A 14,761-nucleotide genomic window follows, 5' to 3' on the forward strand; every position below is an offset into this window, starting at 1 on the left:
GGTGTTGGAGAAGCATAATTGGGGGTTTTTGCCGCCCTGAGCTCTACCCCTGCTCACCCTGATCTTCCCACTGTCCACCTGTCACAGATTTGGGAGTCACGCAGGCTGGAGCCCGTCCGTCTGGCTTCTTCTGCTCAGTGATACGCAGTTAAGGCCCCCCAGTGTCTGCATGGCTGGGGCCCATTCCTACTCAGCGCTGAGTGCTCTCCCCTGTAGGGAGGGGCCACGGTTTGCTTATCCATTCACCTACTGAGGGACATCTCGGTGGCTCTCGGTGTTGCCAGCTTTGAACAAAGCACTGGAGACGGCCACGTGCAGGGTGGACGTCAAGGAGCCATGGCTGAGCTGGGGGAGGAGCCGCCACCCTGCCCTCCGGGGGGTGCTCCGCTTTGCGTTCCTGCGTGACAGTGACGCGAGCGCCTGTGGCCTCTGCTGGCCCACAGTCCGCCTCAGGAGCCGTGGTTCACTTTGTGCGCGTGTGCCCTCAGTCCCGCAGCCCGGCGCGGCTGCCCGCTCTCTGGCCCCTCTCCGGGCTCTCGCTCGCGGAGAGCTCTTTGAGGGCTGCTTCTGGTCTGCGTGTCTGGCGTTCTCGAGGTCAGCCTGAGCCTGTGCACTCAGCTCTGGTCTGGGAGCAGGCTCGTCCCTTCGTGGCTGGCCACTGGCCCTGGGCATGCCGCATTGCCGCATTGCCGCAGGCAGGGGAGCCTCCTTCCTCTGAGGCCGTGTGCTGTCTGTGTTGGGATACACCCTGTCGTGTGACCCACACGTCCCTCCCTGGACGCTGGGTGGCCTCCTGCTCTGGGCTCTCATGACGCGGGTGCACAGCTCTCTCCGGAAGACCCTGCTGCCAGTTCTTCTGGGCCTACACCCAGAAGCAACACTGCAGGTCCCCAGCCAATTCTGTGCGCTCTTTGGGAGCCTGCAGGCCTTGGAGGGTTTCTGACAACAGGTGTCTCCCCATACACAAGGTCAAGGCGGTGTCGCTGGGCCCCGGGGTCTTCCCACACTGCAGAGCCTCCCTCTGCCTCCGTGACGATGGCACGGGCTGGGCGGCCGACTTGCTGGCTCCCTTGCTGTGGACTGGAGTGGTGGCTCCATGCTGTGTGGTGGCCTTCCTGGCACCCCTCCCCAAGACCCTGTGCTTCACGGCACCGCTTGCCCGGCCTGGCGGCCTTACCGGCCCCTCTGTCTGGCCCCAGGATGGCTCTGTCCTCAGTCTGTCTCCCTCGCTGGGAGAGTCCAGCCGAGACCAGCCCGAGGACCTGCAGGACCTGCCCTGGGGCACCCAGTGTGAGCTGCCCCCGACACTGCTGGAGAGATACAGGTAGGAGGGGTGGCCAGGCCTCCTGGCTGGGGCCCTGCTGCCTGGGGTGGGTGGAGCCCAGGGTGCTGGGAGGGGAAGCCTGCACAGCCTGGCTGACAGGCCCCGTGTTCTCTGTCAGCGAAGGGCCCTTCCTGCAGGGCTGTGCCACTGACAGCAGACGCAGCCCCAGAGACACCCGCAGCACGCACTAGCAAGTCGGAGGGCAGAGGCACCCCTTGCGTTTGCTGTGTATCTTTGGTTCATAATTCCTGTATATTTATGTATTTTTTTAAAAAGATTTATTTATTTATGTATTTGAAATTCAGAGTTACACAGAGAGAGGAGACGCAGAGAGAGAGAGAGAGAGAGAGAGAGGTCTTCCATCTGCTGGTTCACTCCCCAGATGGCTGCAATGGCTGGAGCTGCGCCGATCCAAAGCCAGGGGCTAGGAGGTTCTTCCGGGTCTCCCACGTGGGTACAGGGGCCCAAGGACTTGGGTCATCTTCTACTGCTTTCCCAGGCCACAGCAGAGAGCTGGATCGGAAGTGGAGCAGCCGGGTCTTGAACCGGCGCCTCAGGCCAGGGCATTAACTGGCTGCGCCACAGCGCCGGCCCCTATTTATGTATTTTTAAAAATACTTATTTGCTTATTTGAAAACCAGAGTTACAGAGAAAGAGAGAGAGGAGAGACAGAGAAGGAGGTCTTTCATCCACTGGTTCACTCTCCAAATGACCATAATGGCCAGGGCTGGACCAGGCCAAAGCCAGGAGCCAGCTGCTCTGGGTTTCTTACTTGGGTGCAGGGGCCCAAGGACTTGGGCCATCTTCCATTGCCTTCCCCGGTGTGTTAGCAGGAGCTGAGTCGGGAGCAGAGGAGCCGGGACTAGAATTGGTGTCCATAAGGGGTTCCCCCAGTGCTACAGTGTCGGCCCAGTGTAGCTGTTATTCCCAACAAAGTTAACAAAGGGGCTGGTGCTGTGGTGCAGCAGGTTAAGCCTGTAGACCATGGCTTAACCTGCTGCACCACAGCACCAGCCCCTTTGTTTACGCATTGGACAGGCAGACTGACAGAGATAGTGGACGAAAGTGAGAGAGAGATCTGTCTTCTATCCACTGGTTCACTCCCCGGACGGCCGCGACAGCCAGGGCTGGGCCAAGAACTCCGTCTGGTCTCCCACGTGGTGACAGGGGCCCAGGTACTTGAGTGATCACCTGCTACCTCCCAGGTGCATTAGCAGGGAGTGGGATCAGAAGCGGAGCTGGGGACCAGTGCTGTCGCATAGCGGGTAAAGCCACTGCCTGCGGTGCCAGCATCCCATCCCATATGGGTTCCAGTTCAAGACCCGGCTGCTCCACTTGCGATCCAGCTCTCTGCTGTGGCCTGGGAAAGCAGTAGAGAATGGCCCAAGTCCTTGGGCCTCTGCACCCTTTTGAGAGACCTGGAAGAAGCTCCTGGCTTTGGATCGGTGCAGCTCTGGCCATTGTGGCCATCTGGGGAGTGAACCAGCAGATGGAAGACCTCCCTCTCTCTCTGACTCTGTAACTCAGCCTTTCAAATAAATCTTAAAAAAAAAAAAAAGTTCATCAGCAAGGACTGAAACCAGCACTCCAATGTTGGGGGGATGCTGGTGTGGCCCCAGTGCCACGGTGTCGGCCCAGTGCAGCTGTTATTCCCAACCAAGTTAACAGTGCTTCAGTGTCGTCTCATGTCCTGTCTGTAGTCAGATTTCTCCAGTTTTACCCCAAATGCCTTTGCACCTGGCTTGTTCAAACCAGGGTGCAGTGAGGGTGCACTTTGTGTGACTGCGGTACCCAGGTCCCCGCCTGTCTGAGAGCTCATAGCTGCACCTGCTGAGCAGGAAGACAGGCATTAACCCCACGTCCTGAACGAGATACGCGAACCCGGGCCTGGGACCTGCCCACCTGCAGTCGGGGTCGGAGGTGGCTTCCATCTGTCAGAGCCTTCGCTGCAGCAGTGACCCCCGTGGGGAGCCGGTGGGCTCGGGGCCTTGCAAGCTGGGCCTGGATCGGTCAGTGGCTCCAGGTCCTGGGCAGCAGGGCGGCTCCAGCTGCGGCTGCGACTGAGGCACCTCCCCGGGCGTGCGGAGTTTTCATTTCACAGCATGTTTGATCATATCATTGTCAGGCGACAGAATGCTGTCCCCAGCCTCCTCCCCTCCCGACCCTAAACATAGGTGCTGTTTCTGGAGACCAGTCCCAGCCCAAGCTGCCCAGGACCCACCGGCAGCCACCTCCTGAGCGTAGCAGAGGCTTTGCTGGGGCTCGGGGCCAGCCAGGGGTTCTGCAGGAACTGGGGTCAGAGACCAGCACGTCTTTGTGCCCTTCTTTCTGCACGTAGCCAATGTGCAGCGTTGTCTGTGTCTCTTGGACGTGGTATGGCAGAGCAGGGCTGCACCTGCTGAAAACTGCACACCGGGCACAGCTCCCGGCAGCCAGCTTGGCCCCAAACCACAGAAGTGTGCTGTGGTCATCACCTGGCTTCACGTGAGGGCCATGGTCCATGTGGCTGGAGCAGTGGCCAAAGACTCTGGCGCGGGCTTGCCTTGGCTGTGATGTGGGACATGGGGACCCGGCCGTGGGCTCTGCTGACGCTTCTGTGTCTCTTCTGCAGTGACAGCCATGGGTCGCCGAAAGCCACACCATCAATGAAGCTGGGCAGGCAGGACTCAATCCGGCCCCCACCCCCACTGCACACCCTGCTGGTGCCTCTGACTCATGAGGTGGGGGCACCTGACCAGGGCCTGGGCTCTGGGAGGCCTCCCCTCCCACCCGCTGCCACACCAGGGCCAGGGATGGTGGGAGGGCCGCTACGGGAAGGGGCACTGTTCTGAAGCAGTCCTAGCAACGGGGGCGACCACTTAGGAGCCCGGCGCCCAGTGGGGCATTAGTGCCGTGTGGGCTTCCCGGGGCTGGTCAGCAGACGGATCCGGAGCTAAATGCCCACAGTCCACCCACGGGTCAGAGATCCCTGCCTCTGAGGGCACCACGGGGCACCCTTGCTGGTCTCTTCCAGCTCCTGGCACACCAAGGGCTCCTCGGCCTGTGGCCACGCCCTCCAGTCCCTGCCCCCGACCTCACGTGACCGCCTCCCAGCTCCTCCCTGTCCCTTCCCTGCCACTAGGTTGGCTTCAGGCCCACCTGCCCTCCCGGGTGTCCTGTGAGGTCACTCACTGTCATGCACCCTCCCTTGGCTCTGTCCTTGTCCTCTGCCTCAGTGTGCGGCCAGGAGCGGCAGTGACCGATGCCCTCTGACCTTCCCCGGCTACTGCTTTCCTGCAGAGGCCCGGCTTCCTGAGCAGGAAGAGTTTGGCCCCCACACTGCGCCCCGCAGCCAGCCCGGAGCTGAGCGCCCTGCGGCCGTCGGGGGAGGCTGGCGGCTCGGCCCTGAGCACTCAGGCCCTGAAGGAGATGGCTGCAGGCACCAAGAGCATCGCCCTGGTCGCGGCCACCCGGCGCTGCAGGGCGCAGGACCAGGAGGGCAGCAGCAGCCGGTCCTCCTGCCACCTCCCGGAGGAGACTGCCCCAGATCCCAGGGACCGGAAGCCCAGCGCCACCCCGGGGCCTAGCCCCACAGACAGGATGTGGCCCGGAGCCAGCCCGTGCAGAGACCGCTCCGTGGAGAGGAGGGGCGGGAGGAAGCAGTCACCCTCCCTCACAAGGAGCACGCAGCTGGTGAGTGGACGTCGGCCGGGCACTCCCTGCCTGGTGCCAGGGTGCAGCAGGGACAGATCAGGGGTGACACGGAGTCATGGTGGCCGCAGGAGGGCCTTGGCCTGGAGTGGGACCGGAGCAAGCAAGGCCCTGCACCGCCCGCCCTCAGACCTTCTCAAGCTCCTGAGGAGTTAATGAATATGGATTTAAAAAATTTTATTTTTTAATTTGAAAGGCAGAGTTAGAGAGATCCATCCTGCATCTGCTGGTTTACTTCCTAAATGGCTGCAATGACTGGGGCTGGGCCAGGCCAAAGCCAGGAGCCAGGAGCTTCTTCTGGGTCTCCCACATGGGTGCAGGGGCCCAAGCACTTGGGCCATCTTCCACTGCTTTCAGGCCATAGCAGGGAGCTGGATGGGAAGTGGAACTGCCGGGACTTGAACCAGCAACCATGCGCTGGCCCCAGGATGCTTTTTTCTTAGCATTGTTTCATATGTCTTCATATACTCACACGGTCTTTGTGTTCTAAATTAAGGGAGAAGTCTGTTCCTTGGTCCCATAATGCATCACTCGGGTAATGGGCGTGGGTGCTGGCTGTGGGGCGCTGGCCGGCTGCTTTGCCCCCCCAACTGCGGACAGTTTGTGAATGCCTCCTCCCTCTGACTGTCGCACACACTGCCTCAGTGTCCCCGGTGAGCAGCAGTCTTCGTTTTCAGTGGCATTGCAGGGATGCTGAACATGCTGGCCCACGGAGAAGTGGACAAAACCGGGTCGAGAGTATCAGAACACGCGGCCGAGTGAGGAGCTGGTCACAGGGTGTGGGGGAGGGGCCTCACTGTGGGTCTCTCTCACTGGACACTTGGCTGAGTGAACTGGAGGGAGTGGCCAGCAGCCTCCCTGAGCCAGTGGGCTGGGGCAGCTTCAAGCTACCTCTGCTGGCCAGAGCCTGTGCGACACGGCAGTGGGCACCTGCTGGCTCAGGACTGGAGTGAGTCTGGCAACTTGTTTGGCATATGCAGAGGCAGGACAGCAGCAGAAAGCAGACAGGCGGTGGGTCAGGTGCCCCAGAGAAACAGTTTACAGGAGGGAGATGTGTGGTGCGCTCCAGAAAGGCCATGGAAAATGGAATCAAAGGATGAGCTGGAGGTGACCCAACGGAGGGAAGACCCATCTCTCAGTCTCTAACTCTGCCTGTCAAAAAAAAAAAAAAAAAAAAGATGAGCTGGAGAAGGGATTTGGCCCAGTGGCCAAGACACTACTGGGGGCGCCCACATCCCACATCAGGGGGCCTGGTTCAAGCCCTGGCCTAGCCCCTGATGCCAGCTCCCTGCCCGTGTGCACCCTGGGAGGCTGCAGGTGACGGCTCAAGTACCTGGGCCCCTGCCACCAGCTGGGAGACCTGGATGGAGTTCTTGGCTCCTGGCTGCTGCCTGGCCCAGCCCCAGCTGTTGTAGTATTTTGGGGAGTGAGCCAATAGATGGGAGACCTCTGTCTGTGTCTCTTTATCTGTCTGCTCTTTAAGTAAACAACAACAAAAAGGTAAGTTTATTTTGGTACAAAACATTTTGAAATCCGTGTGCAGTTTTTCATAATATGCAATTTTTTTTATTTATTTATTTTATTTTTATTTTTTTGACAGGCAGAGTGGACAGTGAGAGAGAGAGAGACAGAGAGAAAGGTCTTCCTTTGCCGTTGGTTCACCCTCCAATGGCCGCCGCGGCCAGCGCGATGTGGCCGGCGCACCGCGCTGATCCGATGGCAGGAGCCAGGAGCCAGGTGCTTTTCCTGGTCTCCCATGGGGTGCAGGGCCCAAGCACCTGGGCCATCCTCCACTGCACTCCCGGGCCACAGCAGAGGGCTGGCCTGGAAGAGGGGCAACCGGGACAGAATCCGGCGCCCCGACCGGGACTAGAACCCGGTGTGCCGGCGCCGCTAGGCGGAGGATTAGCCTAGTGAGCCGCGGCGCCGGCCAATTTTTTTTTTTTAAATCTTTTGACAGGCAGAGTGGACAGTGAGAGAGAGAGACAGAGAGAAAGGTCTTCCTTTGCCGTTGGTTCACCCTCCAATGGCCTCCACGGCTGGCGCACAGCGCTGATTCAAAGCCAGGAGCCAGGTGCTTTTCCTGGTCTCCCATGGGGTGCAGGACCCAAGCACTTGGGCCATCCTCCACTGCCCTCCCAGGCCACAGCAGAGAGCTGGCCTGGAAGAGGGGCAACCAGGACAGAATCCAGCACCCCGCCCGGGACTAGAACCCGGTGTGCCGGCGCTGCAAGGCGGAGGATTAGCCTAGTGAGCCGCGGCGCCGGCCATAATATGCAATTTTCATTAGGAACCTTCTGAAGAGTCCTCGCATGCATAGATTTCAAATGTTTTATACCAAGATAAACTTTGAATTCTGTTTTCAACACCCTTTGAAGTGCCCTTATGTATGTGTATGTATGTGTTTTTATGTGTAATTGTGCATTGTGTATATTGTGTGTGCATGTGCGTGTGTGTGCACCCCACACATGGTGTGTATTGAGTGTATGTGCAAGCATATGTGTGCATCCCGTGCATGGTGTGTGAGTGTGCTTATGCACATGTGTATCTGCATGTGTGCATGTGTGTGAGTGTGTGTGGTGTGCATGTGTATGTGAGTGTACACATATGAGCGTGTGTGGAGAGAGAGATTTGTTACAAAGAACCTGCTCCCGTGACTGTGGGGGCCAATGGGTCCTGAGCTCTGTGGTGGGGCCAGCCCAGGAGGCCTGGAGCGCGGGGGCCCTGTGTGGGTGCAGGGGGAGGCCGGCCCGGCTGGCATGCAGGGCCCCTGTGCGGGTGCAGGGGGGAGGCGGGGGGTTTCTGTTGTCCCCGTGCTCTGCTCGGCCTGTGGAGGGTGTGCCCTTCCCTCCATCCACCAAAAACTCACCTGGCGCCCAGCCCAGCGGGGCTGACGTGTGGGACCCACCGTCGCTCTGACTTAGAGGAGAACCCTCTCCCCACTGGGCGCCGGGGGTGGGAGAGGGGGCAGGGCACATAGCCCAGGGATCACTCATTCGTTCATTCGTTGTTCACACGTGGGGCTGCGGGGAGCTCGGCTGTGTGTCCTGGAGGCCCCCAGCTGCCAGAGCAGCCCGCACACAGTAGGTGAGTAGGTGTTTAATCAGTGCAGGCCCCCACAGGCCACCCGGTCACCTGCTTCTCCACCCTGTCCTGCTCTCTGGTTCTCCCTGCAGGTGGCGGAGAAGCCTCGGGGCCCTGCTGTGGAGCCGGCGGGAGAGAGCCAGCCGCCCGCCGCGCCGGCCAAGCCGCCCGGGAGGAGCTTTCTCCCTCCCGTCCCCACAGCCTCCAGGACCAAGCCCGGCCTCAGCTTCCACACAGGTAGAGGACGAGAGAGACGACGGCTGTTTCGTTCTGTGCCCCAGCACTCCGCCCTGAGTGTGCGTGTGTGATGTGAGTGTGAACATGAGTGTGTGTGTGCGTGAGTGTGTGTGCGTGAGTCTCCGGCTGCCCCGCTGTGAGGGCCGTGAGCGAGCCATGGCATTCGCAGAGTGCTCGCTTCTGCTGCTGGCCTCCTTACTCCTCCTCACAGCCCCGAGGCCGAGGCAAGGCCCAGAGCCGTGCACGCCGTCGGCTGCGTCCACGCAGGCCGGCCCTGGGCTTGTTCCGTGCAGGGCTGAGGGCTTGTCTTTCCTGGATCACACGTGCTCACTGCGAGCAGCCCACAGCACGGGTGCCGTGCTAAAGGGGAGAGCTCCTGGAAGCCCCGTGCCCCGAAGTGGGCGCTGTGGGACGCCCGTCACTGTCGACGGGCGGTGGCGTGGGTGCCGTGCCCACCCCCGGCCCGGGTCACTGCTGCTGGCCCAGGGCTGACCCCAAGCATCTGGAAACACACCCGAGGGTTTGACGGTGCCTCCACCTGTGACCCGGGGGCAGGTTCTGTATTTCTCTAAGTGTTTGGTTTGGCTTCCTGCTAATTCGCTTTGGCTCCGCCTGCCACTACAGCTCCCTGCAGACGGGGAAAACCAACCCCAGGTGCACAAGCTCAGCCTCAGCGCAGAGCTCTGAGTGCGCAGGCTCCACAGCCCGCCGCGCCAGGGCGAGCGAGGCACCTGCAGGCCCCGCCCCTTGGTCCTCGGGGGCCTCCTGTGCGGGAGAGAGCAGCTTTTATTTTTTATTTATTTATTTATTTTAGACAGGCAGAGTTAGACAGTGAGAGAGAGAGAGACAGAGAGAAAGGTCTTCCTTTGCCGTTGGTTTACCCTTCAATGGCTGCCGTGGCTGGCGCACTGCGGCCGGTGTACCACGCTGATCGATGGCAGGAGCCGGGTGCTTCTCCTGGTCTCCCATGCGGGTGCAGGGCCCAAGCACTTGGGCCATCCTCCACTGCACTCCCTGGCCACAGCAGAGAGCTGGCCTGGAAGAGGAGCAACTGGGACAGAATCCGGCGCCCTGACCGGGACTAGAACCCGGGGTGCCGGCGCCGCTAGGCGGAGGATTAGCCTAGTGAGCCGTGGTGCCAGCCAGCAGATTTTATTTTACCGATGGGTCATCTGGGGCACAGAGAGGCTGAGGGACTCACCCAAAGCCACACAGCGGGGCGTGGCAGCTGGGGTCTGCAGCCAGGTGGGCTGGCTCCGGGGCCCCAGCTCCCAGCCGCAGCTCCACGCGTCCTTCAGGCTGTGCCTTATGAGGGTGTGTCTCTGTGGGGGCCGTGGAGCTGCACATCCAGACCAGAGGAAGCAGTGCGTGTGTCCATGCCCTCCCTGGCATGGCCCAGTCCGTTCACACGGCCTCCACGGCTCCCAGGAAGCTCTGATCCCGACGGCAGCGCAGTGGCAGCCTTCAGCTGGACCTGGGGTTCCTCGGCGCCGGGTTCTTTCCTCGGAGAGAACGAGACAGGCCTGCAGTGACACTTTTCAAACACCACGGATATTTTTGTCCTTACGGAATTTTCTGCTTTCAAAAGCTTTTTTTTAAAAAAAGATTTATTTGTTTATTTTTTTGAAAGGCAGAGTTACAGAGAGCCAGAGGCAGAGAGAGAGAGAGAGAGAGAGAGAGAGAGAGAGAGAGAGAGGTCTTCCATCCGCTGGTTCATTCCCCACTTGGCCAAAACGGCCAGAGCTGTGCCCATCCGAAGCCAGGAGCTTCCTCTGGGTCCCCCACGCGGGTGCAGGGGCCCAAGGACTGGGGCATCCACCACTGCTTTCCCAGGCCACAGCAGGAGCAGGGTCGGAAGTGGGGCAGCCGGGACTTGAACCGGCCCCCATATGGGATGCCAGCCCTGCAGGCGGCTGCTCTACCCGCTATGCCGCAGCGTCGGGAGCCAGTAGTTTTCAAACAAGCATGAGTGGATTGGAAAGGCCTCCTTGTTGGCAAGAAAGGGGCCCATTTCTGGGCTGGAACGCGGCTCCTGGTTCCCAGAGGCTCTGAGCTGTCCCCTGCTGAGGCTCTGCTCCACAGCTGAGAAGTCCAGGCTCCTTAGAGTCAGTGCTCAGATGGGTAAACTGAGGCCTGGCCGGTGCAAGTGACATCTGCAGAGTCCGTGTGCATCAGTGGCATGGCCAGGACGGGCACCTCTGTGTCCCTCCCACTGCACCTGCCTGGCTGTGTGTGTACTAGGCAGGGGGTGGGGCGGACCAGGTGTCTCTGTGCTCTGGCCAGGCCCTTCCTGGGAAGCCAGGTTCACCCTCTTAGGGGTTGCAGGGAGAGCTGGGAGGGCCAGCTGGATTGCTCACTGGCAGGCCAGGGCGGCAGCGCTGCCGGTCCTATGTTCGTGCCCTGATGTGGATCGCACTGGGTGTGCAGTGACGAGCTGGGCCCGCGATGCACGCGGGGCAGGGAAGGGGCAGCAAGTACCCGGAAGGGGAGGCGTGGTGCCTCCTGCCTGTCTACAACCCTGTCCCCGAGGCGCCCCTGCACAGACGGCACACACGGAGCAGAGCTGGCAGGGTCGGCACAGCGCTCTGACTCCTGGGTCCCCACTCGGGCTGAGAGAGGAAGTGCTGCTCAGGGTCAGTAAAGAGCCAGTGTAGACCGGACTTGTGAGGGAGGATGTGTAGACCCGGGCTTAGCCTGGACTCCACAGCGCCCCGCCACTCGGAGATGGTTCCCTGGGCACCTGCTGTACCCAGCGCTCTGGCCCTGGAAAACAGAAAGCAGAGTGCTCCTCGCACGGAGCTGGCCCTCGGCTGCCTGGGGAGCGAGGGCACCGACTCTTGGCAGGTGGTGAGAGTTCTGGGGCAGAATCAGGAGCGGGGTGTGGGTCAGGGGCAGCTGGGAGATCTCTGGGTGACCGCTGAGCAGGGACCTGATGACCCCAGTGTGGCGCTGAGGGCAGCCTGTCCCCACCACCCAGCCCTTGCTGCCTGTTCCACTGAGGGCGGCGTCTGGGTCGGCCCAGGCGTTCCTCCTCACTGCCGTGAGTGAGCTCAGCTGAGAGCAGGCGGGGCGGAGGGAGGGAGGGAGGGCGGGCTGAAGGCTGGGCTGGGGAGGGCTCCGAGGGTGGGGTGCAGGGCAGGGCCTGAAGGAGGGAGACAGGGCTCCGAGGGTGGGGTGCAGGGTGCAGAAAAGACCCTGTGGGGAGGGCAAGCCGGGAGACTCTAGGAAAGAGCCTGGCCCACGGCACGCACTTGTGTGGCGTGTCTGTGATGTGTGACCCAGGGCTGGCCCACAGCACGCACTTGTGTGGCATGTGTGTGACGCATGACCCAGGGTTGGCCCGCGGCAGGCGCTCATGCTGCGTGTGTGTGACGCGTGACCCAGGGCACAGGCACTCATGCTGCGTGTCTGTGATGTGTGACCCAGGGCTGGCCCGCAGCAGGTGCTCATGTGGCGTGTATGTGACGCGTGACCCAGGGCTGGCCCGTGGCAGGCGCTCATGCTGTGTGTGTGTGTGACGTGTGACCCAGGGCACAGGCACTCACGCTGCATGTGTGTGATGCATGACCCAGGGCTGGCCCGTGGCATGCACTCATGTGGCGTGTGTGTGATGTGTGACCCAGGGCTGGCCCGCAGCAGGTGCTCATGTGGCGTGTGTGTGACGCGTGACCCAGGGCACAGGCGCTCATGCTGTGTGTGTGTGTGACGTGTGACCCAGGGCACAGGCACTCACGCTGCGTGTGTGTGATGCGTGACCCAGGGCTGGCCCGCGGCAGGCGCTCATGTGGCATGTGTGTGGTGTGTGACCCTGGGCTGCCCGCGGCAGCGCTCACACTGCTTGTCTGTGGCTCACCATGGCAGTGCTCACGCTGCGTGTCCGTGGCTGGCCCCAGGCTCAGTGCGTGGTCCTGGAGGTAAGCACCCTCTCCTGTCTCTGCTCTCGCTCTCAGATGAACACATGCTGCGTGTGCCAGAGGTCAGCTTCACCTTCCCCAGCGCCACGTGGCGGAGCAGCCCAGCCCCAAGCAGGGTGCCCGTCCTGCCCAGGGACATCCGAGGTCGGTCGCTGACTCCCCTGTCCCTGTGCTGCCCCCGGCTCCTGTCCCACATGCTCCTGGGATTTTCACCTGGACCCTGTGGGCAGAGTCCGGGCAGTGACCTGCACGCCTGAGGCTGCAGGTTGGGCAGGGGAGGTCCCGGAGGCCCAGAAGGTGACCCTGGCATGGCAGAGGAGAGGAACTGGGTGTGGCAGGGCCAGGGTATGCACCCACCGCGGGCCCAGCCGGGGTGCAGGCTGTACCCGAGTTTGCCTGGGCCACAGACTGAAGTCTCCCTGTCTCTCCCAGGGTCCGCAGACAGCACAGGCCGCCTCCACAGCCCACTGCCTCCCAGCAACCCCCACAAGCCACAGGCCGGCAGCGCCAAGAGACTGAGAAGACCCAAATAGATGGTGGCAGCGGAGCAGGCACTCGGGGGTGGGCTGAGGACCTGACCCGGGCACAGGGGCCTCTTTGCCCCGAAGGTGGACTTCAGAGACCAGGACGTGTCAGGGGAAGCGCTCCCAGGTCCCAGCCTCCCGCAGCTCCCGTGTGGACTCGGGCTGCCTCAGCTGTCTGGGGAGGGCTGCCCTAGAGGGTCCGAGCCCTTCCCAAGGACCCCTTCACTCCGGGGCACTGCCCACACCTGAGGCTTGGGCCACGGGAGGCACTGCAGGTAAGAGGCGGGGGACAATCTGTGCCCTCCCCTACAACTCTTGGCCAGCTGCAGAGTGGCACTGCTGCCCTCGAACCAAACACACGGGCTCTGGAAAAGACCACAAAGCTCTCCCACTCCCGTGATGCCCCCAGCACCGCGGCCCTGTTGGGAACAAGAAGTGCCCGGTGCCTGGAAGTTGCACACGGAGGCCAAGCGCACGGGCCCCGGCGGGGTTGGTGTCCAGTGTTTGGGGCTCTGCAGTTTCAGTCATCGGTCCCAGAGAAGCCCCGAGCCCTTGTGCAGAAACGGGACCTGCACCCCTGGGTGTGATTTTGGCGCTTGCTGTGGTTGCAAACCCAGGAGTCGGCCCTCGCTCTTGGGGGCCCTTGTCTGGAGGCTGTGGGGTCACCTCTGAGGCAGAAGCCAACTCTTCTGTGCTGGGATGGCCACCTGGCGGAAACAGGCAGGGCCAAGGTGGGGGCCGAGAAGACTCCGGAAGAGCCCGCGGCCCTCGAGGACGGGGAGGGTGGGGCGTCGTGTTCTCTTGCCTGAGTGGGAAGTGGGTCCCTGGACGTGGGCACCCACCCATGCCAAGCAGACTGCACAGCCAGACGCCGTGGCCTGGCCGCCCCGTAGCAGACCCGTCAGGGAGACAGCCCCAGCTTCTGTGGGCAGCGTGTCCTTTCTGGGCCTTCCTGACGGGAGGAGGGGTCCCATCTGTCTCTGGGGTGGCCTGCTGGGGGCACCATCTGTGCCCTGTTCTCTCACCAGAGGGAACAGCTGCACCTGGGTGGGCCCAGCGACTTTGTCTTTGCTACCTGACGGCAGATGTCGGAGCTGAAGCCTGCCTGGGTGGCAGGTCCCTTAGGTCTGGAGGGCCCCGGTCCTGCCACTGAGAGCTGGGGTTCATGGACAGACTGCTTAGTTTAGGGGTCCTACATCAACAGGGCCGTGTTGCAGCAGCGTAGGTTAAGCCCCCACTTGTGACGCTGGCATCCCCTACCAGAGCGCCAGCTCGGGTCCCTGCTGCTCCACTTCTGATCTAGCTCCCTGCTAATGCATCTGCAAAGTGGAGGACGATGGAAGTCCTTGGGCCTCCACCACTCATTGTGGAGCCTGGATGGAGTTCCTGGCTCCTGGCTTCAGCCTGGCCCAGACCTGATGGTTGGGGCCACTGGGGCGTGAACCATTGGATAGAGAGATCTCGTTCTCTGTGTCACTCTGTCTTTCAAGTAAATAAATAATTTTTGAAAAGAATTATACATTTATTGTAATATGTGTTAGAAAAACATAAGCAGATTGCTTCTGGCCATTCCAGTGGCCAGGAGGGCTAAGCAGGGGGCAGAGGGCTTGGCGGGACTGTGCTGACAGGTGAGGGAGGAGGCGCCCCCTAAAGACCCCTCAGCCTGGCTCTTCCAGGGGTTCCAGCCGGCTCCTGGGACGTGGGATTGCTTTGGCGTGTCCACCTCCACACTGCAACACCAAGGTCACAAGTCCCAGCCAATGTCACAGAGGCACTGGCACTGGCTCCTCTCCCTCCCACCCTCCACCGGCAGGTGCGCAAAACTGCCTGTGTCGTCCACCTGCCCCTGCCTAGTCTCTCTCCCATGGGTCCTTGTCCTGCACCTTTCCTGCCGGGCCCGGGGCAGCAGCATCGCCGTCACCATCTCCCAAGCCCTGGCAGGCACCAGCACTTTGTGCCTGGGTGCCCCCTCTCTCACGGTCACCATA

At 61.6% G+C, this 14,761-nt stretch overlaps 1 protein-coding gene across 3 annotated transcripts in view; it reads left to right on the forward strand.

Moving 5' to 3' along the window:
- Positions 1-14,291, forward strand: part of LOC103346579 (kinesin-like protein KIF19) — a 40,524-nt gene extending 26,233 nt beyond the window's left edge. The window contains exons 16-21 of one of the 3 annotated variants that reach the window (XM_070064678.1): positions 1,200-1,324; positions 3,936-4,044; positions 4,604-4,996; positions 8,191-8,335; positions 12,286-12,393; positions 12,682-14,289. In XM_070064678.1, coding sequence (XP_069920779.1) covers positions 1,200-1,324; positions 3,936-4,044; positions 4,604-4,996; positions 8,191-8,335; positions 12,286-12,393; positions 12,682-12,782 — 981 coding nt within the window. In that variant the 3' untranslated portion in view covers positions 12,783-14,289. Of the gene's footprint in view, positions 1-1,199; positions 1,325-3,935; positions 4,045-4,603; positions 4,997-5,510; positions 6,588-8,190; positions 8,336-12,285; positions 12,394-12,681 lie in introns of those variants that run through there. The other 2 variants (XM_070064679.1, XM_070064680.1) reach the window with 2 other exon arrangements.
- Positions 14,292-14,761: the final 470 nt, after the last annotated feature.

This window comes from Oryctolagus cuniculus, chromosome 19 (assembly GCF_964237555.1).
Source record: "Oryctolagus cuniculus chromosome 19, mOryCun1.1, whole genome shotgun sequence".
NCBI lineage: Eukaryota > Metazoa > Chordata > Mammalia > Lagomorpha > Leporidae > Oryctolagus > Oryctolagus cuniculus.